Source organism: Podarcis raffonei, chromosome 17 (genome assembly GCF_027172205.1).
Source record: "Podarcis raffonei isolate rPodRaf1 chromosome 17, rPodRaf1.pri, whole genome shotgun sequence".
NCBI lineage: Eukaryota > Metazoa > Chordata > Lepidosauria > Squamata > Lacertidae > Podarcis > Podarcis raffonei.
In genome coordinates, this window is record NC_070618.1 from 38578369 (window position 1) to 38599986 (window position 21618).

Sequence of the window (21618 nt, forward strand, 5' to 3'; positions counted from 1 at the left end):
CACGGTGCTGATGTTGGAAGGCTCATACATGTGTGCAAGGTCAAGTCTTGTCCTGCGGTAGTTCTGCCTCCTTTAGATGAGTGATAATGGAACTTCCTGCCATACTGACGTAGAAGCCCAGAACTGTGGTGGTGAGATGATTTTACCTGAAAGAGCGGGGGCCGTATTAGCAAAGGAGCTCGGTCTTTGTTTCGGATACTTCTTGTGTGTCTGTCCCAAAACTTGTGACATGTTAGATGGAACAGTCCTCCTGGCACTGAGTTCAGATCTAAGCCCTGGGCTACATCTGAGCTGGTTAACACAAATGAACATACATACATACATACATACATACATACATACATACATGGGAAGTGGGAGGTGAGTCCCCTTCTTAAAAAAAAAAAGCTCATGTGCATTCTAGATCTGAGAATTATACGTTCTGGGCTCTGCTTGTTTGCTCTAGGGTTGCATGTTCTGAATGGCAAAAATCAAAAATCCTGCAGAAAGGAGGCTGTGGTCAGACTAATTGGGGTTGTTGGGGGTTTTTTAGAAGAAATTGCATCCATGATCAGATTAGAAATATAGTGGTTGTTCCCCCTGTTCCCCCAAAATAGAGGGGGTCACAAGAGCACAGGCAGAGGGAGAAGTTCTGTGCAGTGCAGCATAGCATACAGAATGCTCCCAGCTGCCTTACACAAAAGCTGCTGAAAACTCCACCTCAGCCTCAGATTTTGCCACATTGCAGTCTTGGGGGCTAGACACATATTATTTTAAACAGATCATTGGTATGTCCAGTTTTATAACCTGCTGCTTTTTGAGGGGTGGGGGTATGGTAACTTCTGGGCAGAACTTGCTCTGTTTCTTGCCTTTAGGCACTCTTTGCAGGAGCAGATGCCTCAGTTTGCTTCGGAATAATCAAGTGGGCAGCCCCCTGCTCACTCCCATGGAGGATACATGTGCACTGGGTGGCAGAAAAAGCTGCTCTGATGTATAGATTGTTTGTTTATCTTGTTATTTCATAAAATTTATACACCCCTTGATGGTAAAAACAATCTATATTTGCTCCCTCTGCTCTTACTTGTGTGGTGAGGAGATCAAGTAAAAGGGATCATTACTCAGAAGTAGCAGATTCTCATCTGCAGGTGGGAAATTGCATTTTTGAAGGCTTCTCCGTGTACACTCCCTGCCTGTGGTGTAGTACTGCAGCACAGGGGCCATTTCTGGGGGGACCCGGGTGCCGAGGCACCCACAAAATTTTCACTGGGTGCCTGGGGGGGCACCCCAACGCAGTGCACGCATGACATTTCATGGTGCGCTGAGGCACAATGGGGCTCGTTGCAGCCGCAGGAGGGGCTGTTGGGCCCCATCAGCCCCCCTCAGGCCGTGTGATGACATGCGTGTAACGCATTGGCCACCCACAGTGTGGGGTGGAACCTGGGGCACGTGTACAGCAGCATGTGATTTTAGTGTACCCCTCTGTCTAATTATCTTTTTCTGTTTTGAAAAAATAGGGTTCCTTGAAATGGTGCAAATTCTGCTGACTGAGGGCTTATCCACACTTACTTTTTCCTCCAGGCATAAGCGTGCTTAAAAACTCGTGTGTCTGAGTGTTTTTCTCTCTCCTTGCCCTGGAGCTTTCTCCACAAAAACCCGCTCTTTAGTGCTCAATCGGAGCAAAGGTCGATTCGGGTTTCGTGCGGATTGCCGTTTGCTCCAATTGAGCTTTAAAGCAGTGGCAGACCTTGGGGCCCCCAATTTCAGCGTCACCCTTTGCAACACCGCAATTTGGCGCAGTCCCCACCTCTTGCCTCTTTCATTCTGTGTAATAGTTGTGCTCCCAAGGCTCCACGCCCAGGGCAGCCAAATCAGCCGCGCTCCCCTAAACCTGCCTCTGTTTAAAGAGTGGGTTTCCGTGGGGAAAAGTCGTGAGCAAAAAGAAGGTGCTTGGACACCATGCCTAGAAAAAGTAGAGGGAAAGTAAGTGTGGATAAGCCCGTATTCTGCACAATGTGTTTATCTGGAGCCCAGCATCAAATCTGTTACATTCAAATTGCATTGATGTGAAAGATCAAAAAAATGTGTTTTGTGTTGTTTTTTTAAAAATGTGAGCTAGGAACTTGCACACAAATGTTACATGCACGCACACACACACACAAAACTTGTCCTGCTGTAACATGTGACTCATTGGTTGGCTTTTGTAGACCCAGCCTTCCTGTTTAATGCATTACTCACTCTTTCCAGGTTCCAATGCAAAAGGAACCCTCTGGCTCAGTCACAGAACGTGGAGGAAGGGAGGAAGCGGTTGGGAAGGGACAGTGTCCCTTTTTTCTTTATGGGCATTGTCTTGTGTGTGTTAGAAACAAGCAAGTGAATGTCCCTCCGCCAGGGAAGTTTTGACTCAGTGGAAAGCATTTTTGAACCTGATTTCTTCCTCTTCCTCTCTTACCCCACCTCATAGCCAAGAAACTGGAGTCTCTCCACGTGAGCACAGATTTCTTGCACAACTGAACTTCTGCTTTAACTCTGTTAAAAGCATCACCAGCAACAAAAACCCGCTAATATTTTTCTTCCCCACCTCCATTTCATCCTTAACATTTTTATAGCACTTGCAGTCAGCGCTGGGCATCTTGGAAATTTACTGAGTTCAATAGACCTAGATGAGTCCCAGAAAAAATTGCCTAGGATCGCAACCAGGACTGGCCCAGGACATTTTTCTCCCTGCGGCTCTGAGTGTGTGTTCTTTTCCCCTAGTTCTGCTGTTAATTCAGTACTACATCACAGTAGTAGCTTATGCCCATGAATTATAGAATGCAGGATCAAGGTTCCCCATCCAATTGGAAACCATGCTGGACCCTGCTTAGCTTTGCAAATATGCTAGCACCTACCTTATTATCCAGATTTTTCTGGAGTTCTCCTGCCCTGCCCCATACAAAGTGTCTCTGCAGAATAACTCTTCTAGTCATTTATTTGCATCCACTTCATGCAGGCTTCTTAAAATGGCACAATCCCTCCCTAGGGAATAGAATGGCTATGATAGAAAATCCAGATCATAATTCATTCAGCAGGGTATTCTCCCCACACACACCTCCAACTCTATCCCTGAGAGCTATAAGGTGTGTGTGACCATCCCATAAAATAGCCAGAAGACTTTTTAGCATTGCAGTTTCCTGTGCTTTTTTTGTGCAAAAGGAGAAACCCCATTCTCAGCCCACAGGCCACATTTTTGGGCTGGTTCTCTGCTCTAGACATAAATTGGCACCACGTTGCAACATGTGCGTTTCAGGCAATGAGATCATTATTTTGCGTTGGCAAACAGAATTGGTTTCCTTGTGCAGGCCTGGTCATACAATACTTCAGCTACATGCAAACTTGAAATACTTTGCACCAGAGTGTGTGGCTTCTATAATTGTGGACATTATTTTTGGGTGGGGGCTCACAGGGGTGCTGTCACTCCCCATCACCTTTTTCCTGGTGTACCTGTGTTATAGCACAGTTAGACTTTCTGAATGTCTAAGCTTAGGTTTCCTTTGAAAAGCAAGTTCCTAGCTCCATTGATTGTTTACTGCTTTGGGTGAGGGATGTGTGTGTGGATGCCAGATTCAAGCCCTTTCTGAAGCAAATAATTCTCAAAACAATCATAGGTGCCCTATGTTGCCATATTGCTGTGGGAGATACGTGTAGGATACTATCCTCTGGCAAAGAGCTAGTATCTGAGAGAAGGATTGTTTTGTGCAATAATGACCGAGCACGGAAGGTTTTTCTTTTTAATTTTTTTTAACTGTTTTTGCAAAGGGGCTGGGCTTGTCCCAGGGAGATGATGGTTATGGGATGACATGATGGCAGCAGGCTTGCCAGAAAGGGCCACTGGGCTGTTTCCCCTGTTCCTGTGGTTTTAAGTTCTGAAATGGAAGCACGGCAGGGTTGTCCTGGCCCTGAGCCGGCCTCTCCACTGGTCCGTTCTAACGCTCTTGCCCCATTCCCGCCACAGGCCCTGGATGGCGAGCGCACGACCCCCCAGCAGATGGCCCAGCCGATGCGGGCCCCACCCTACGCATATCCGCCTGGTGCACAGCAGCCCTGGGGACCGGCAGTAACAGTTCAGTTTCTTGGAGGAAAAGCTAGCCCAGGGCATTCTGGGTGGGGGAGCACCCCATGGAATTCAGCCGCCTCTGCTTTGCGCTGTTTGCCACTGCTTGGGAGGGGGTCGCTGGTTTTCTGCTTGAGGTTGCAAGATCAAAGGTTCCCTGCTCCTTTAAACAAAAACATCTGGTGGCAGGGTTAGATTATGAACCCACATCTGGAAACTGCAGATGGGTTAGAACGTGCGCCAAGAAATGGAAACCCACTCCCAGGAAAGGCTCCAGCACTTGCCTTTGCCCTGAGAGTTGTTGAAACTGATGTTCAAATTATTGGTTTTTTTCCATTTTTGGTGATTCTTGGTGGAAACAGAATAATCTAACCCAGGGTTTCCCAAACTTGGATCTCCAGCTGTTTTTGGATTGCAGTTCGCATGATCCCTGAGCACTGGTCCTGCTAGCTAAGGGTGATGGAAGTTGTAGTCCAACAACAGCTGGAGACCCAAGTTTGGGAAACCTGGATCTAACCCCAATGATCTCTTCTGCCAGAGCTCCTGAGGAGCATCTGCTAGTTGGGTTTCCTTCCCAGGAGCAGCAGCAGCAGCAACCTCCTCCTCCTCTTCTCTGGAATTTCTGAGGCCTTCTGCACACAAAGCAGGTTGCCTGTCACAGGCCTCTCTCCTTGGCATTGCAGGCAAGCTGTGAATCTGTTTGCGCTTGCAGCCGAACTAGACACAGTGCCATTCACAAAACTCGCAGTTGTTTGTTTGTTTCCAAAGTGAAGAGTAAGCAGGGGGGGCACCAACCCAGACCAAAACTACGGTGGGGGCCAAGGGCTAATTGTCCCCTGGTCTAGGATCTGGAGGAAGCCTCATCAGGAGGAGATGGCCTAGAGGACATTCCTTCACTGAATGGGAAAGTCACTAAGTTTCAAGACCACCTTTTCTGAGGCAGCAACTTTAAAAGAAAAAGAAAAAAAGAACTGAGCCAGGAGACAATTCACCATTTCCACAAACTTTGTGATCTTGGGCTTACAATCCTTGGAAATAGCTGCCTTTTATTGAGCAGCTGTGAGTCACTCTCTCTCTCTCTCTCTCTCTCTCTCACACGCACACACACACACACACACACGGTGTCCAACGCTAGAAGTCCTCGTGTCAACTAGGAAGAGAATCAGAGCAGAATCAATGCAGTTTGAAACTCTGCTTCCTTTGCTTGTGCAGAAAGCTTTTGTGGGGTGGGACAGTGGCTCTGCTCCTGCAAGTGCCCCACAAGAACCCAAGCAGCGGGCTTTGTGGCTCTTTTGGGTGGTCTCTCTGATGCCCTGTGCAGACTCTTCATCACTTCTCTCTCTTGCCCCCAACTTTGCTTTGATGCTAACGCAGGTGGGCTGCTTTCAGAAGCAACTTTATGGGCACCTCTTCTCCCCCACCCTTGCTTGGCCTCTCCCACACCTGAATTCCAAGGGGGGAAGAGACCCCCCAGAATGTGACCGGATCGGGGCTTTTCCCAGGGTGTCTTTGTCTCTGAGGTCACATCCCTTTCTCTCTTGATGCCGGGGAGGGGGGCCATCTGTGCTTTGTATGTCGTCCTTGTCAATACCTCCATTCTTTTTTTTGGGGGGGTCTGCCAAGTCATCTCTCAGGCAGGTTGTGTGATGTTCACCTTTTCAGGATGCAAAGAAGGATGCTTCTTTGGGACAGTCAGTGCTTGGGGATGATGGGAGTTGTAGTCCAGCAATATCTGGAGGGTCACACAGGTTCCCCAACTGTGCTGTAACAGCTGGCTGCACATCAGTGGGATTCCACTCCAGTGAAACACAGCCACATTTGGGACAATCACTGCCAAACAAATGGGGGCAGCGCAGTGTTGTAGAGTGGTAACTCCTTCCTGCATTAGTGCCTTGCAGTGCTGACCTTTTCAGCTGATGATCATAAAACTGCCATTCAGTTTTTCTCCTGTGGATGAAATATTCAGCTACCAAATGACAGGGCCATGGGGGTGGGGACAGAATGTGCTGCACAGAAGCAACTGCCCTACTTTCCACTTGTTGTGCAACTCCCAGATACTACAGTGAATGCCACCCCATTGGGAATGCTTCCTGAAACAGCTCTAAAACCAAACCAAACTCCCTCAGCTTCTGTTTAAACCCACCATGAAATAGAAAGGGGGCAGGGGGAATAAGTGTCATCTCTCCAGAAATGTGTTCTGGAACTAGGAACAAAACCAAAATCGAGTTCTGGCTCTTGCCAGCTTGAGTGTGTTGAGTCCCAGGACCTCTTTCTGCACTGAGCAGCCTTTGGAATGGCTCTCTCGGTATGTAAAATGACTGCTGAGCTCCACTTCAGAACCCAGCATTGTGCTTAGTTCAAGAATCTGACTCCAAAACTCTCCCAAGCCGATGTTTGCAATACAAACTTACCGAAGCAAACCTGAAATTTAAAAGCATTTAAAGGGAAGAAGGTCCACCAAATCCATTTTTATGCAACAGCTCAGGTGGCTTCCTGGCCAGCTTGCCTGTCTACATGCTCTTTCTCCCCCCCGCCCCCCGACTGTCTGGTACCTGGTGGCTTTTCAAGGTCTGTCTTTGTCTGCTCCATGTTCCATCGCTGTTTATGAACTCCTGCCATTTCTTCCCATCCCTCCTTGTCTTGTCTGGCTCTCGAAAAAGCAAAACTGATTCTCACTGCGGTGTTGGGTTTGGGGGTGCCTCTGTCTTTTCCAGGCAACAGACCGTCCTGTTAATGGACTGGATGCCGGACTGCGGCCTTTCGACTTGGTCATTCCTTTTACCATCAAGAAAGGAGAGATCACAGGTAATGGGATGGGAGGGGGACGTGATCAAAGTGGTTTAGGACTCTGCCTTTTACAGAGGTCAGGGCAATAGTTTATAGCCAGGCTGTGTTTTGAGCAGTATGCTTGGAGCACAGAATGTAAATGGAGGCAAAACTCAGCTTCCTGATCTCTGTTAAGTTCCTAGGCCTTAAGGTAGATTGTGAAGCATATGGCAGTGTCTGGCAAGATCAAAGGGCTGCCTGAATAACGGTTTATAGTGGCTAGGGTGGGGGCTTCAGTGCCCTGTCTGTTTTTTGTTTTGCCTTCTCCATAACTAGCATAAGTAGAATAAGCTCTAGAAGGTTTTATGCAGATTCTGGTTCTCTTGATAAAGGATATGGGTTACCTGGGTGCAGAACGTTTGATGCAGAACACCAAACTTTCCTAGTTTGCTTCAGTACAGTCTGAAAATATAGCTGTAGCACTTGCTGTTACATGCCTGGTATATAAGGATTTGGATATAGATCTTAATCATGTCTCCATCCTTGGTAGCATATTTTTATCTCTAAGAGTCATGGAGCTGGAAGGGCCCCAAAGTCTAACCTCCTAATCCAACCTATGCAGGTCTAACCATCTAGAAAGCTTATCTACTTCCTCACCTCAAATTAATAATGTGTTGATGCCGTAGCAAATAGAGCTTTGCCAAACCAGTTCAGTTTTTCAAACTCCTAGGATTGCAGCATATTAAATGTCTCTCCTTTCAACAGCTCTATAAAAGGTAAATGGAATTACAGCTTTACATGAATCAAGTGGCCTAGCTAAGCCCAGTGAATTGTGGACCAGTGATTTTAATCCAGGTCCCCTTAAAATGTCCTCTCTGGGGTCCTTGCAAAAAACAGATTCCTGGGTCCTTGCATTCCTACACTGGTGAACCCACTAACTTAAAAGGGCTTTATGTGGTTTTCTCCTTCCCCACAGGTGAGGTGCGCATGCCCTCTGGCAAGGTGGCAAAGCCAGACATCACAGACAACAAGGATGGCACAGTGACAGTGCGCTACGCCCCCACAGAGGCTGGCTTGCATGAGATGGACATCCGTTACGACAACATGCACATCCCAGGTAACACACACAAAAAGGTGTTTGGCTCTGAAATTACCAAGCTCACATTGGTTGGAGCAACTAAATGTGCGCTAGTAGGTGTCTAAAAGATGTTGATGCCATACCCTCCTCCCACCTCCATAGGTAGCCCACTGCAGTTCTATGTGGACTATGTCAACAGTGGCCACGTGACTGCTTATGGACCAGGACTCATCCATGGGGTAGTCAACAAGCCAGCAGTCTTCACCGTCAACACAAAAGATGCAGGAGAAGGTGAGTCCGCAAGGCCCACTTGGTGCTTGGAACTGCTCCTGCCCTCTGGTTTTCTGGCCATTTGGGCAAGGCTGTTGATGCTTCTGTTCTGTGTAAATGCACACAGCAACTACCTGGTCCCTCCATTCCTTGCTGCAGGGAAGCAGCAGCGAAAATAGGCTTAGGATTGTGTGCTCTTAACAAATCTGTCATTAAGATGCCTAGCAAAACCAAACATGCAAACTTGTATAGTCTCTCACACACACACACTTTCTTGGGGGGGGGTCTGCCTTGATTTTCAGCACAGGAGCACACTGCCCTCTTTTGGGGCTGGCTCAGTTACTGGGGCACTAGGGCTAATGGCTCTTCCCGTGCTTGACGTCTGATGTTCTGCTTGTTTCCAGGCGGCCTCTCTCTGGCCATCGAAGGCCCCTCCAAGGCTGAGATTGGCTGCACTGATAACCAGGATGGCACTTGCACAGTGTCGTATCTTCCTGTTCTGCCTGGCGACTACAACATATTGGTGAAATACAATGACAAACACATCCCAGGAAGTCCCTTCACTGCCAAGATTACTGGTGAGATCTGGAGCCTGCCCACCTGGGCTAATTAAGGAAAGAAGGGAGCGGGTGGTAAGCTCACACTGAAGAGGAAGGAGAAGGTAGGCTGCAGGCCCACCTTGACGGCACAATGCCTGCCTTTCTCTGCTTCTGCAGGAGATGACACGATGCGCATGTCCCATCTCAAAGTGGGCTCCACTGCCGACATCCCCTTGAACATCACCGAGACGGACCTGAGCCAGCTGACAGCCACCGTGATCCCACCTTCTGGTCGTGAGGAGCCTTGTCTGCTCAAACACCTACGCAATGGGCATGTTGGTGAGTGACTGAGAAGACCTCCGCTTTTCTGGTTATGTCCCAAGCCAACTGGCAGAGCTCATGGGTAGAAAAGATTATATAGGTATAACGATTCTCTTTTGCTTCTTCCTTTCCACCCCATCTTTCTGTAGGAATTTCTTTTGTCCCCAAAGAGATTGGAGAGCACATTGTGAACATCAAGAAGAATGGGCTGCACATCCCCAACAGCCCCATCACAGTGATGATCAGCCAGTCTGAAATTGGCGATGCCAGCCGCGTCAGGGTCTCAGGCCCAGGGCTCAGCGAGGGACGGACATTTGAACCTTCAGAGTTCATTATTGACACAAGAGATGCTGGTATGCAGGTTTATAATCCTTTGGTTCAAAGACAAGGGCTACTCGCCATGGTGGCTGGGCTGTCGGAGGGAGTTTGCCTCAAGTGAGGACCAGTTGCTGGAAATGGCAGGTGGGGCGAGTGCTGGCAAGCTCCCTTTGGGCATCTGGTTGACCACTGTTGGGCTAAGGTGGGCCCTCTGGCCTGGTCCATCAGGGCTCTTTAGTTCTTATTGCTCTTGGGGAGCAGTACACCAGAAACACAAATCACTAAGTCAATAAGATCCTTGGTTTGTTTTCATCTCTTCCACCCCACTGATCCAATCTGTTTCACCATGATGACGCTGGCTATTTGTCCTCCAGCTGACAAGCTCCATCTTTGGCTGGCCTGATGTTCAGGAATAGACATAGTAAAGGTAGCATACTGGTGTTCTACTGCTCCATGCATACTAGTTACAACCCTATGTGCAAAGGTGTTTAGAGAAGCACTTCTTGAAAAGTGGACCATGTGACTTTTGCAGGATGTACTGTTATGTGAGCAAGGTAGACTAAAGAGTAAGAAGGAGGGTGCAAAAAGAGGAGATTGCAAAAAGAATTCGGAATCCCTGGAGGAAGTGAGATCCCTGAAGTGCATCTCAGTGGCGGAGCTCTCAAGTGCTTGAAGTGATAAGTCAATTCCTTTGTTTCTCCAAACATTGTACGATCATCTGCCGTTCAGGATTTGAAAGAAACAAGGATGTGCAAAAGTCTGCATTTTGAGAAGCTGGCTTAGACAGAAAGATCAGGGAAAGACTCCCATGCCTGCAAACTAGAAACTGAGGGGGAAGGTCCTCAAAGTATCTAAAACAGTGGTAGGAACCTGTGGTCCCCCAGATGTTCTTGCTGGACCAGCTCCTATCCTCCTTGGCCGTGGGGTGGGGAGGAGAACTGATCAATGTTGTAGTTAAGTGTCTGGAGGTCATCAAGGCCTCCCTTCTGGACTTTTAATACTTTGCCATCTCCTCATAGGTAACTGCAGTGGAGTAACACAAGCAGTAAAAGCAGACCAAATTGCATATGCTTTTCACTCTTGCAACTGTTTCCAAAGCACAGTGTGTGTTCATATGTACGTGCCTGTATGCACATGTATAGCTCATGGTAAAGGTAAAGGGACCCCTGACCATTAGGTCCAGTCGTGGCCGACTCTGGGGTTGCGGTGCTCATCTCACTTTATTGGCTGAGGGAGCCGGCGTGCAGCTTCCGGGTCACGTGGCCAGTATGACTAAGCCGCTTCTGGCGAACCAGAGCAGCACACGGAAACGCCGTTTACCTTCCCGCCAGAGTGGTACCTATTTATCTACTTGCACTTTGACGTGCTTTCGAACTGCTAGCTTGGCAGAGCAGGGACCGAGCAACGGGAGCTCACCCCATCATGGGGATTCGAACTGCCGACCTTCTGATCAGCAAGTCCTAGGCTCTGTGGTTTAACCCACAGCGCCACCCGCGTCCCCTATAGCTCATGGTGGTGATGTCCAAACATATAAGAAAGCCCTGTTACTACAAACTGCCTCTCTCTTAGGTTATGGTGGGCTGAGCTTGTCCATTGAAGGCCCCAGTAAGGTTGACATCAATACTGAGGACCTAGAGGATGGTACTTGCAAAGTCACTTATTGTCCAACAGAGCCTGGCAACTACATCATCAACATCAAGTTTGCAGACCAGCATGTTCCAGGTGCGGGTAGTCTTCTCTTTGGTGGGTTGTTGCATGGGGCGAGGGGAACAAAGGTGCGTTCAGGAAGTGCTGGTGGGACCCTAGAACATGTCTCCAATTGAAGATGGGACAAAGGTGTCTGTAATACTTGGGTTGCTGGAACAGATTGCAAGTTACCTTCCAGTGCTTGCTTCTGGTTGAACTATGGATACAAAGCATTGCAGGAGTTGAAAGCAGGGGGTTCATCACTTGTAAAACAAATATCTGCTCCAATGTATATGCAGCCTACACACTGCATGATCAGCAGCATTGCTTGGTGCAGCTTTTTGCTGTTCAGGCTTGCAGATAAAGGGCAGTCCGGTGCTCCTCTGCATCCTCCCCAGCGGCAGACCAAAGCAAAGAGGCCTAGCTTACTTCCTGACTTGGTGTGGCTTTTTTATTTTTTATGTAGGCCTTGTATGGAGAACATCCAGTCCTTAGCTTTCCAGTTAGTGATAAGTCTAAAACGTGTGACAAAGTGATTGCATAGTTTTCTTAATGAGATTTAATGCCAGATGAGAGGCGATGGCTACACTGGAGGATGTTGAGGGCGGGTGTGTGTGTGTTGTGACATTCAAAAGCTTACACAGGGAAGTTGATGCTTTCTTGGGCTCCTGCCCCGAAACCTACCCCCACCCAAATCCATGATCTCCTCTTCCTGAAAGGGCCAATTGGAGCATGTGGCTGAGCCAGCAAGTCCCTCTCCCTCTGGCTTACTTTCTCTCCCCCTCCATCTCTCTGGTGCAGGGAGTCCATTTTCTGTGAAGGTGACAGGAGAAGGACGAATGAAGCAGATGATCACACGCCGCCGCAAAGCCCCCTCAGTTGCCAACATTGGCAGCCAGTGCGACCTCAGTTTGAAAATCCCAGGTGAGTGGCTTAAGGATAGGCTTTGTAGTTTAGGGTGCTGCCTAAAACAAGCCCAGCAGTGGAGAGCTATTGCCCAAACCGAGCTATTAAGTACCCCTCCCACATGGTTAAAGGTCAGGATTATTCCAATCCCACCCTTGAACTTGGCACAGAGAAGTTTGGATGCCCATGGACAGTGCCCAGCGAAATTTTGGAATCCAGAGTATGTGTTCAAATCTCCATAAGCCTTGTTTTCCAGCTCAGAATGATACAGTGCAAAACCAAAGCATATTCAGCCCAGTTGACTTGTAGTCCCCCCAGTTGGCACAGAGGCTGTTAGAATGGGGAAAGTGCTGAAGTGTAGGACAGGCATGGCCATCTGGGAGTCCTTCCAAACCATAGCCAAGTTGGTGGAACACTTTGGTTTAAGACACAGGTTGGTAACTGGGAGCCACATACAGCCCTTGACCTCATGTTATGTAGCCCTCAATGCCTCCTAAAGTTTTCCCGTTCTTTCATCCCAGCACAATAACTTTCTTTTCATTTCTCCTGTTGTTGCTTTCCCTTTAATATGTAGAGTTTCAGAATTTTATTCGAGTTTTTTCGTGTATATGTGCTTGCTTTTTTCCTGGTTGTAAGGCTCAGAAGTAAAACTGTGGCTAGACTGTTGTGTTTGCAAGTGGAGTGAACACTGCTTCTATTTGAATATAAATCAGCAGTTTAGGGCATTGTGTCCAAACCCCTAATGTCAGCAGAACTACTCGGAAACAATGAGGGTAATTTCATGCATGTTTTGAAAAGGGGGAAAGGACCACGGCAAATCTACCTCCTTGAGGGGGGATCTCTTTGGGAAGGCCGCATTCCTCAATGCACCACCACCACGTGCATGTTCTGTAACTGGTGCTGGCTACCGGTACAGGCCTTGCACTGTGTTAGAATTCAGATTGCCTGTGGAAGAAGTCTGACATTTGTACAGTGAAATACCTCTGCTTGCCAGTGGTCTCTGCTCCTGCCAAGGCTATTGTGGACGGGATCCTGTCCTGGCCTTCATCTAGCATAGGCATCCCCAACCTGCGGCCCTCCAGATGTTTTGGCCTACAACTCCCATGATCCCTACCTAACAGGACCAGTGGTCAGGGATGATGGGAATTGTAGTCCAAAACATCTGGAGGGCCAAAGGTTGGGGGTGACTAGAACAGTAGGGGTGCAGTATCACTTGCCTTGTATTTACAAGGGTTGTTTTGTTTTGTTTTGTTTTTAGAAAAAATATTGGGTCTGGAGAAAATTATTAAGATCTGACTATTCAGACAAGGAGCAGCATTAAGTTACCTTGAGAATGGGGTAGGGAGACAAGGGATTAAGTGGTGAACTGGACTAAGATCCAGCTGCTCTGAATGCCCCGTGGGCCCCCCGCCATAGAATGCATGTGGGTCTTGATGGTCTTAGCACAGTGGTGTTGGCTGATGGTAGGGAAGGAGCGAAGCTGCGGTCCCATGTTTCTACAGCTGTTTTATTCGCTGCCCCTTCTCCCACAGAAATCAACATCAGAGACATGACGGCTCAGGTCACCAGCCCTTCAGGCAAGTCCCACGATGCAGAGATCTTGGAGGCAGAAAACAACACTTACTGCATCCGCTTTGTGCCCACTGAGACGGGCATCCACTCAGTCAGTGTCAAGTACAAAGGGCAGCATGTGCCCGGAAGCCCCTTCCAGTTCACCGTGGGCCCTCTTGGTGAGGGTGGCGCACACAAGGTCCGGGCAGGTGGCCCTGGACTGGAGAGAGCTGAAGCTGGCGTGCCAGGTAGGACTGTGGCCTGGGACGGGGGTGGGGAGGGGACAGGATAGACAAAAGGGTGTAACTTGGGAGTTGTGGGAGGGAGGGGTGTGAGATGCTAGCACTTAAGCTGGTACAACTTGGGCCTGAAAAAGTCTTTTGATGCAGTGATGGGGACTGAGGCAGGTCAGCCTCTATTGCCAGACATGACTGCAGGGGTGCCTTGGAACCCTGGAATCTCAGAACTGTAGAGCTGGAAGGGTCATTTAGTCCATCCCCCTGCAATGCAGGAATCTCAGCTAAAGCATCCATGGCAGATGGTCATCCAACCTCTGCTTAAACACTTCCAGTGAAGGAGAGTCCACCACCTCCCAAGGGAGCCCACTCAACTCTCCAATGGCTCTGTCAGAAGCTTCTTCTTAATGTTTAGTTGGAATCTCCTACAAGTTTGCTCCCTCTTCCATGTAACAGCCCTCTAGATACTGGTAGAGGGCTTTCCTATCTCTCCTCTTATCCAGGCTAAACATACCCAATTCCCTCAACTGTTGCTCATAAGTCCTAGTTTCCAGACCCTTGATCATCTTTCAGAAGTTGTTGGGACCCACAACTCTCATCAGCCCGAGACAGCAAAAAATGGTAGTCAGGGATGATCGGAGCTGTAGTCCATAGAACCATAGGTTAGGCACCGTTTAATGATAAGGAAATGATGGGGAAATGTGCCCAATGTCATCTTCCGCCCACCAGGCCACATTGTCCTTCCATCTCCCTTCAGTTTTCAGCTCCCATATCCCGAGAAGAGGGACCTGTCCCCTGGGCATGTTCTGTAAAACTCAAGTGTACTTGGATGATGATTATATAGCACCACCAGTCTTGCTATCAGAATCCCCCTGGGCCTTGTAGCTAAGGGCAAATCCACAGCATACTCTTAAAGCACATCACTTCCCCAAAGAATCTTGGGCCCTGTCATTTGTTATGGGTACTGTGACTTGTAGTCCTGTGAGTGGGAAACTGTGGTTCCCAGGCTTCTTTGGGAAGGTACTTTAGATGTATGGTGCAGTTCTGCCCTATGTTGGGAGTAGCCAACATGATGCCCTCAAAGATGCTGTTGGACTACAGGTCCCATCACCATTGACAAGGCTATGCTGTCTAGGGCTGATGGGAGATGTAGTCCAGCAACACCTGCAGAACACCATGTTGGCTGTTTTTTGGTTTAAGTGTTGTATCAGAAGAAGCATCCCCAAACACAAGGGTCAGGATCCACACCACCTGCGAAGGTGTCCCACTAGAGCACCCTTCACCATCTGGGTGCCCTCCAGACATTTTGGACTAAAACTCCCTGCCAGTTTGGCCAATGGTTGGGGTTGATGGATCTGAAATCTCTGGAGGACACCGGGTTGGGGAAGGCTATGCAGTAGTCACTGGAACAAACTCTGCAAAGGATGTTTTGGATATTAGTAAGAGAAAGGCTTTTTGTCCCAAGCTTAGTGCTAAGGTGGAACTTGCATTAGCAATAGAGGACGATGGAGTGCCAGTTATTCCTAATAAGACTTGTTTGCCTTCTTCCCCAGCTGAGTTTAGCATCTGGACGCGGGAGGCTGGGGCTGGTGGCCTCTCCATTGCTGTGGAGGGCCCCAGTAAGGCAGAGATTGCTTTTGAAGACCGGAAAGATGGTTCATGTGGTGTTTCCTACATTGTGCAAGAACCTGGTAAGTGGTCATGGGTGCTGCATGGAGAAGATGGCTGCATGGGCTGAGGGTTTTTAACAGGAGATTTAAAGAAGGGAGGGCATGGATGCAGAGGGGAAGGGGGGTGTTCTGTGTGCCTGAGAGGGTGAGGTGGGGCAATTTTGCCAGCTGCAGCAGATGCATGAGGATTAGGGAATACTTAGTGAGAGATCAAAATGTTGGGCTCTGCCATCTCCAGCTTTCAATGTTGGCCTTCAGCCTTAGGAGAAGAGGCCACCAAGATGAGGGGTATGTGGACTGAAAACAGGCTTTATCATCACTACAGGGTGAAAGACTAGGCCCTCTCCACCAAAAGAGGGGATGTTTGGTGTCAGGGCAAAACGGCGTTTTCTGGGGCAGGTCCCTGGTTCTGGAATCCCCTCCCCAGGGAGGCTAGACTGGCCCAGTCCTTGATGGTTTCCAGGGGGAAGTGGCCACCGTTTTTATTACACCTGACATTTAATTCGATGTTGAAGGGTTTAACTCTTTTCTTCTTGGTTTTCAATATTGTGTTCCAATTCTATTACTGAGTGGGGTAGCCAACATGGTGCTCTCCAGATGTTGCTGGACCACAGCTCCCATCATCCCTGACCATTGGCTGTGCTCCCTAGGGCTGATGGGAGTTGTAGTCCGGCAGCTTCTGGAGAACCCCCGCCGCCACCTCCATCATGGCTATTCTCACTCTTGGCGTTTGCACTGGCTTTCATACTTTTTTCCCTTGTAAACCAAGCTTGTGGTATGGCCCTTGTTTCAGCCGAAAGGTGGTATACAAATGTGGTGTTAAATGGATGTAGATAGCTCCCAATTTAACTGAATCTGAGGGGGGTGGGGTGAAGGTAGCCCTGTCAAGGTAGTAGAGAATGCAAGGGCAGCCTTACACATCACTGTGGAGAGGTGATGTAAAAACAGTCCATCTAGGTTTTCAATGGCCAGGTCAAAGGCCTGGAGATTGCAAGGCTTCAGGCTAATTCTAGGCAGAGGGACAGGAGCCAGAAGACACAGGTATTGGAGAGAAAGAGAATATGGCTGGTGTAAGGCTCAGTGCGGGGAGATCCCTGCTGCTCTTTGCTCCGCAGGTTGTGTATCTGCCTTAAGCAATAATAAAGTAAGGATCGTGTTCCAACATCCGATTCAAAGAAGCATATGTTGAGCACAAGGCAGATGGAAGTTGTATGTTGCAACTCGGAAACCGAGGTCTGTTCCAACGGGTGGCGGCTGGAGAAGCTCCAGAGGCAGGCCTCTCTCTCTCTCGCCAGAGCTTGTTCTAGCTCCTTCTCTTGGGAACGGCTCCCATAAGCCACTCAGGGAATCTGCAGGCAGCCAACTTCTGGAATCTAACAGGCATCGTGTTGCCAACTACCTGGAATGGATCCAGTGCTCTAAAGAGCTTTCTGTTTGCTAATGAGGCTGGCAGATCTTTGGAAGCGGCCATCTGGAACACAAGCTGGGTAATTGGCTGCCCCACAGTTTGCAAGTAGGGGAGGGAATCTCAGCTAGATCTCAAATGCTTTTTATTGAAGGCGGCGGGGAGGGGAGGGCTGCTTTCAACAGAAGATTGTATTTGGGAGATGCATTATTATAACCTCCATCCCTATCAAACACAATGTGTTAATTAAGGATTGGGGCTTGAGGTAGTATGGTGTTTTAGAAGAACTTCTACACGCTAGAGGTGTGAATTTTGAAGTCTACTGAAAACTTTTAAGATACAGAAATCAGCACTCAAAATGTTTTTGGAGCATCTCTCACTCCCATTTTTGGCAGTTCAGTTGTTGAAATATGTAATTTCAAGCAAACTGCTAAATATGAAATACAACTTCATGCTGTGATTCTGATATTACCCAAATAGTAAATATGTGGTAATTGTTCCATATGGGGACCCATCTGCACGTCAAACTGATAATTTGATAAAAGAGAAAATACAATCATTAAATTAAACATCATTAAATTAAAAAGTCATTCAATTAAAATTGGCAGTGGCAACATCTAATATTTCTTTTTTACACATTCTATTAACCAAATGCAGACTGAATAATAATAATAAAGAAATCTTCAGAGTGTTTCCTTAAAAATCATCAGTGATGGAGCCGTATGTATTTGCAAAGATGTGCATGGCCGCTGCTGAAAAGCCCCAAATATCTGCCAGCCTGATGCAGAACAAGGCTTCAGGTGCTGATCTCATGCTCAGGCAGGTTAAAATCAAACAAGAAAAAACTCCCCATGCCTGGATTCCGGTTAGTCATCCTTTTGGATAAGCATCCTTAATTCCTCTTCCTCCCTCTTTGCTTGCAGGAGACTACGAGGTTTCTGTGAAGTTCAATGACGAGCACATCCCAGACAGCCCCTTTGTGGTACCTGCCACCTCCACCTCAGATGATGCCCGTCGACTCACTGTTTCTAGTCTTCAGGTGAGGCACTGGGAGAAACCGCCCATTTGCTCCCCCCTGCTGGCTGGATTGAGTTGGCACTGTTGCTCTCCTGGGCTGGCTGTTCCTTGATGCAAGAGACTTGGATCCTGAAAGTGGGGCGGGAGGAGACGCAGATTGGGGCGAAGGTGTGCTCCCAATCTGTACTGATCTGGGGGTGTGGTGTGGCTGAGGGTATTTGCCAAGATAAGGTGATTAAACAACTTAGGACAAGACGGGTGCAGGGGTTGGACCCTTGTGGTCCCTTCCAACCCCACAGTTTTATGATTCCGTGGGTGCCTTGTGCCAGCCTTGGGACAGCCACTGTGTCAGCCCTGCTGGCCATCCAGGGATCTGCTCTGGGGTTTTTCTCGTGTCTCGTTTAAAGGCTGCTAACAGTCCCCTGCTCCTTTTGGCTGCTGGGGCTTAAAGATGGAGAGCTTCCCTGGCCCATGCCTCTGCCAATCTTGCTGCCATCCTTTTGAAAACTGCCAGCCTCCCTCTTTCAGGGTACTAGCCTAACAAATCCTCCCCTGTTGCTGCTTGCCTGCCTGCCTCTTGCACTGCGGCCCAGTTTCCTGGGGCAGCTCTCCCTCTCTAAGCCACCTGGCTCTCAGGTAAGTGACCTTCCGCCTTGTCCTCAAGGGGGTGGGGAGGGGAGGCGTGGGGTTTGTGGTAGCCAAAGCTTGATGCCATTGCCCGCTCTGTCCTTTCTGCTGCCTAACGTGCTGTGTGCTTCCAGGAGTCAGGGTTAAAGGTGAACCAGCCAGCCTCGTTTGCCGTCAGCTTGAACGGGGCCAAAGGTGTGATTGATGCCAAGGTGCACAGCCCCTCGGGGGCCCTAGAAGAGTGCCATGTCACAGAAATTGATGAAGGTAAGAAGGGCCTGGCAGAGCAGGGTCAGGCTTGCTGTACAGTGGATGACCCACCCCCTTCCCTCCCAAAGGTAGAGCTGTTGGGTCTGTTTCTCTTCTGACAGTGGAATGGACTCCCTCGGGAAGTGGTGGGTTCTCCTTCCTTGGAGATTTTTAAGCAGAGGTTGGGTAGCCGCCTGCCAGGGATGCTTTGGTTGAGATTCCTGCATTGCAGGGGGTTGGACGAGACTAGATCACTCTTGGGATCCCTTCCAAATCTACAGTTCTATGATTCCTTTCTAAAATGAACTCCTAGCAACTGTAATGGGGGGGGGCAGGCATCTGATGGTGTAGAGCAGGTGTGGGAAACTTGTGGCCCCTCCAAGTGGTGTTGGACCGCCATTTCCCATCAGCTCCAGCAAGTTTGGGTTGTAATTCCAAAATAATTGAGGCCCAAAACAGGCTCCTTGGGCTTGAGATTTTTCTGTGTGTGGTTGGCCTCTTTCCCATTGAGGTGACATAAGGTCCAAGCAGATCCATGGGTTTGTTAAAGAATGATCTGCTTAGACCTTGTGAACCTCCCTGAGATCTTTTGTTAAAGGGGGGTGGTATGTAAGTCTAATACATAAATAAAATAAATGCTTTGCAGTCAGAGGCAGAGTCATTATTTAATTGTGTTGGAAGATGGTCATTCACATCCAGTTTTAAAAGCAACTGCTACAAAAACTCAAGGTGAAAGGGAAACGGCAGTGGTGGCTTGGGTCATGGCCTGAAAGAACACTCAGGATCTTTGTTTAGCTTTTTTGAAAAATATAAAAATAAAAGCCTTTTCCATGGCAAAGGCTGAACTCCACAAGTGCCCCCGGCAGATCTTGTTTTCCCTCTGATGGAAGATGCTCCCAGAGATAGATGCTGGTCTAAAACCAAACAAGACTTTATAAGTCAGCACCTTGAGCAAGATTGAGCAAACCTCCAAGTAGTTTGTAGCAGAATGACCCATCCCCTTAGCATATTCTGCAGTTCTGTCAAGGCATGGGCAATGGAGTTCTGCTGTAGCTGGAGTTCCCAGATAGCATTTGTCAGGTCCATATAAAGATGTGGAACCTGTGCCCCCCAGATGTTGGACTACAACTCCCATCATCCGTGAGCATTGGCCGGGCTGGCTAGGGCTGTTGCGGGTGGAGGCCCACAGGCTCCCACCATAAGGGCATTACTGTAAGAAGTCAGGTTGCCAAGCCTGTGCATGATGATGGTGGCCAGGAGTCTTATACGATGGCTGCATTCCCTAAGGAAAGGCACTGCAGGGTCCAGCCTCTGTCTACATCAAAGAGCAAGAAGGCCAGCCAAACTGCAAACATAGACTTACAAGGAGCCTGGCTCTGTCCAGAACTAGTAAATTCTTCTCCTCAAAGTTGGGAGTGGCAGTAATCAACAATGCAAACTGAATCCAGGACACCCCCCCACACCCACACCCCCCCAAGTATTCAGCTTCCATTCTGTAACAGCAACCCATGCACTGCGTAAAAATCTCAGCGGTTGTTTCTGGGACTGAGTAATGTTGAGCTGGGAGGTGCTGTCATCCTCCTTACTCTGCCCCCTCCTAACTTCAAACTGCTTTTCTCAGGTTCTCAGCCAAATTTTTCTCAGAGTAGACCCACTGAAATTGTTTGACCCTGCCTTTTAAAAACATGGATGTGTTTTAGATTTTTCTGTTTTGTTTTATGCTGATTTTTGTGTGAATGTTATTTGATTGATGTGATAAGCCACTTTGAGTTGCTTTTGTAAAAACAGGAACTAATAATTGGTGATTCAAAGTGACTTATCACTCCGTTAGGTTCCTTGATTTCAGTAGGCATACTCTGAGTACAACTTACTTGACTACTACGCCGTACAGCTAAGAATAGGTGTGGTAACAAAAAAAAGGCTGTCTGGAGGTGGGGGTTGATCCCAGTTCCCAGTTGCTGATTCAGTTGGTAATGCAGAAGAGGAAATGGGAGGGGCAGAAACATGCCCAAGGCCAACAAAAAGACAAATTTTAAGTGCCCAGTCGCTTCCTGCTGGCTTGAGGACTCTCCCAGCACGGTTCTCTTCATGGAATTGTGAGTGGAAGTGGGCAGGGTGTGTCTTATGCTGTGCAGGACAGAAAAAAGCAAGACCCCCTTCTCTCCTGCCGCTGTCTTGACTCAAGCTGTAGGGTTAGCAATTGCTGCTCACGAGCCACCCGCCTAGAGTGCCCATTTTGCCAAGTTACTTTACTTAGGAGGTCACAGCCCTGTTGCTGCAAAGGCCAGAGCTTGTGCAGTTCTCTGTGCAGGCTGCTGTGTCAAAACGCTGCTGAGTCTGCACAGCTGGTTTCCTGTAGTGGCATCTGCTGTGTTGGTGGTGGCAATGATGGCATGTGAGTCCCCATGGGCAGCTTCCTGCCACCTGCCTTGTGAGCCATCATGCCAGCCCACAATCTCCTGCCTGGTGTGACTCCACACTTTGAGGCAAGGCTGCAGACTTTTGAATAAGTTGCAAAAATTAGGCCAAGCTCTATTGTGGTTCAAGATGTGCAGCTCATCTATGAAATTGTGAAGGGGGATCCATAATATTCAGTTCCCCAAATCTGCACCTATTTAGGGTGCTCGGTAAGATTCAGGGGCAGATCAGGGCTGTTTCTGTAGAGCAGAGCTTTCCAAGCTGTGTGTTGCATGAACTCTCCCTGCACTCCTTCCAGGGTGGAAAGGGGTTAGTTTAATCTCAGGTTTGCTAGTAAAACTGAACTCCTGTGTCGTGAAATGATGCATGTCTAAAAAGTGTGTACCAACATGAAATGTTTGGAAAGCTCTGCTGTAACAGCATACAAAGTAAGACTGGCAAGGGCTGAAATATCCAAGGCGTTTCATTTGCAAATAAAAGCAAGGCAGTATA

At 48.4% G+C, this 21618-nt stretch overlaps 1 protein-coding gene across 4 annotated transcripts in view; it reads left to right on the plus strand.

Moving 5' to 3' along the window:
- FLNA (filamin A) overlaps nt 1–21618 on the plus strand; it is a 72269-nt gene that overhangs the window by 41956 nt on the left and 8695 nt on the right. For 2 of the 4 annotated variants that reach the window (XM_053371513.1, XM_053371514.1), the window contains 13 exons: nt 3971–4078; nt 6784–6874; nt 7812–7952; nt 8076–8204; nt 8588–8761; nt 8900–9061; nt 9193–9396; nt 10931–11083; nt 11849–11971; nt 13486–13752; nt 15294–15431; nt 17739–17854; nt 18594–18726. In XM_053371513.1, coding sequence (XP_053227488.1) covers nt 3971–4078; nt 6784–6874; nt 7812–7952; nt 8076–8204; nt 8588–8761; nt 8900–9061; nt 9193–9396; nt 10931–11083; nt 11849–11971; nt 13486–13752; nt 15294–15431; nt 17739–17854; nt 18594–18726 — 1939 coding nt within the window. The remainder of the gene's footprint in view (nt 1–3970; nt 4079–6783; nt 6875–7811; nt 7953–8075; nt 8205–8587; nt 8762–8899; nt 9062–9192; nt 9397–10930; nt 11084–11848; nt 11972–13485; nt 13753–15293; nt 15432–17738; nt 17855–18593; nt 18727–21618) is intronic. The other 2 variants (XM_053371515.1, XM_053371516.1) reach the window with 1 other exon arrangement.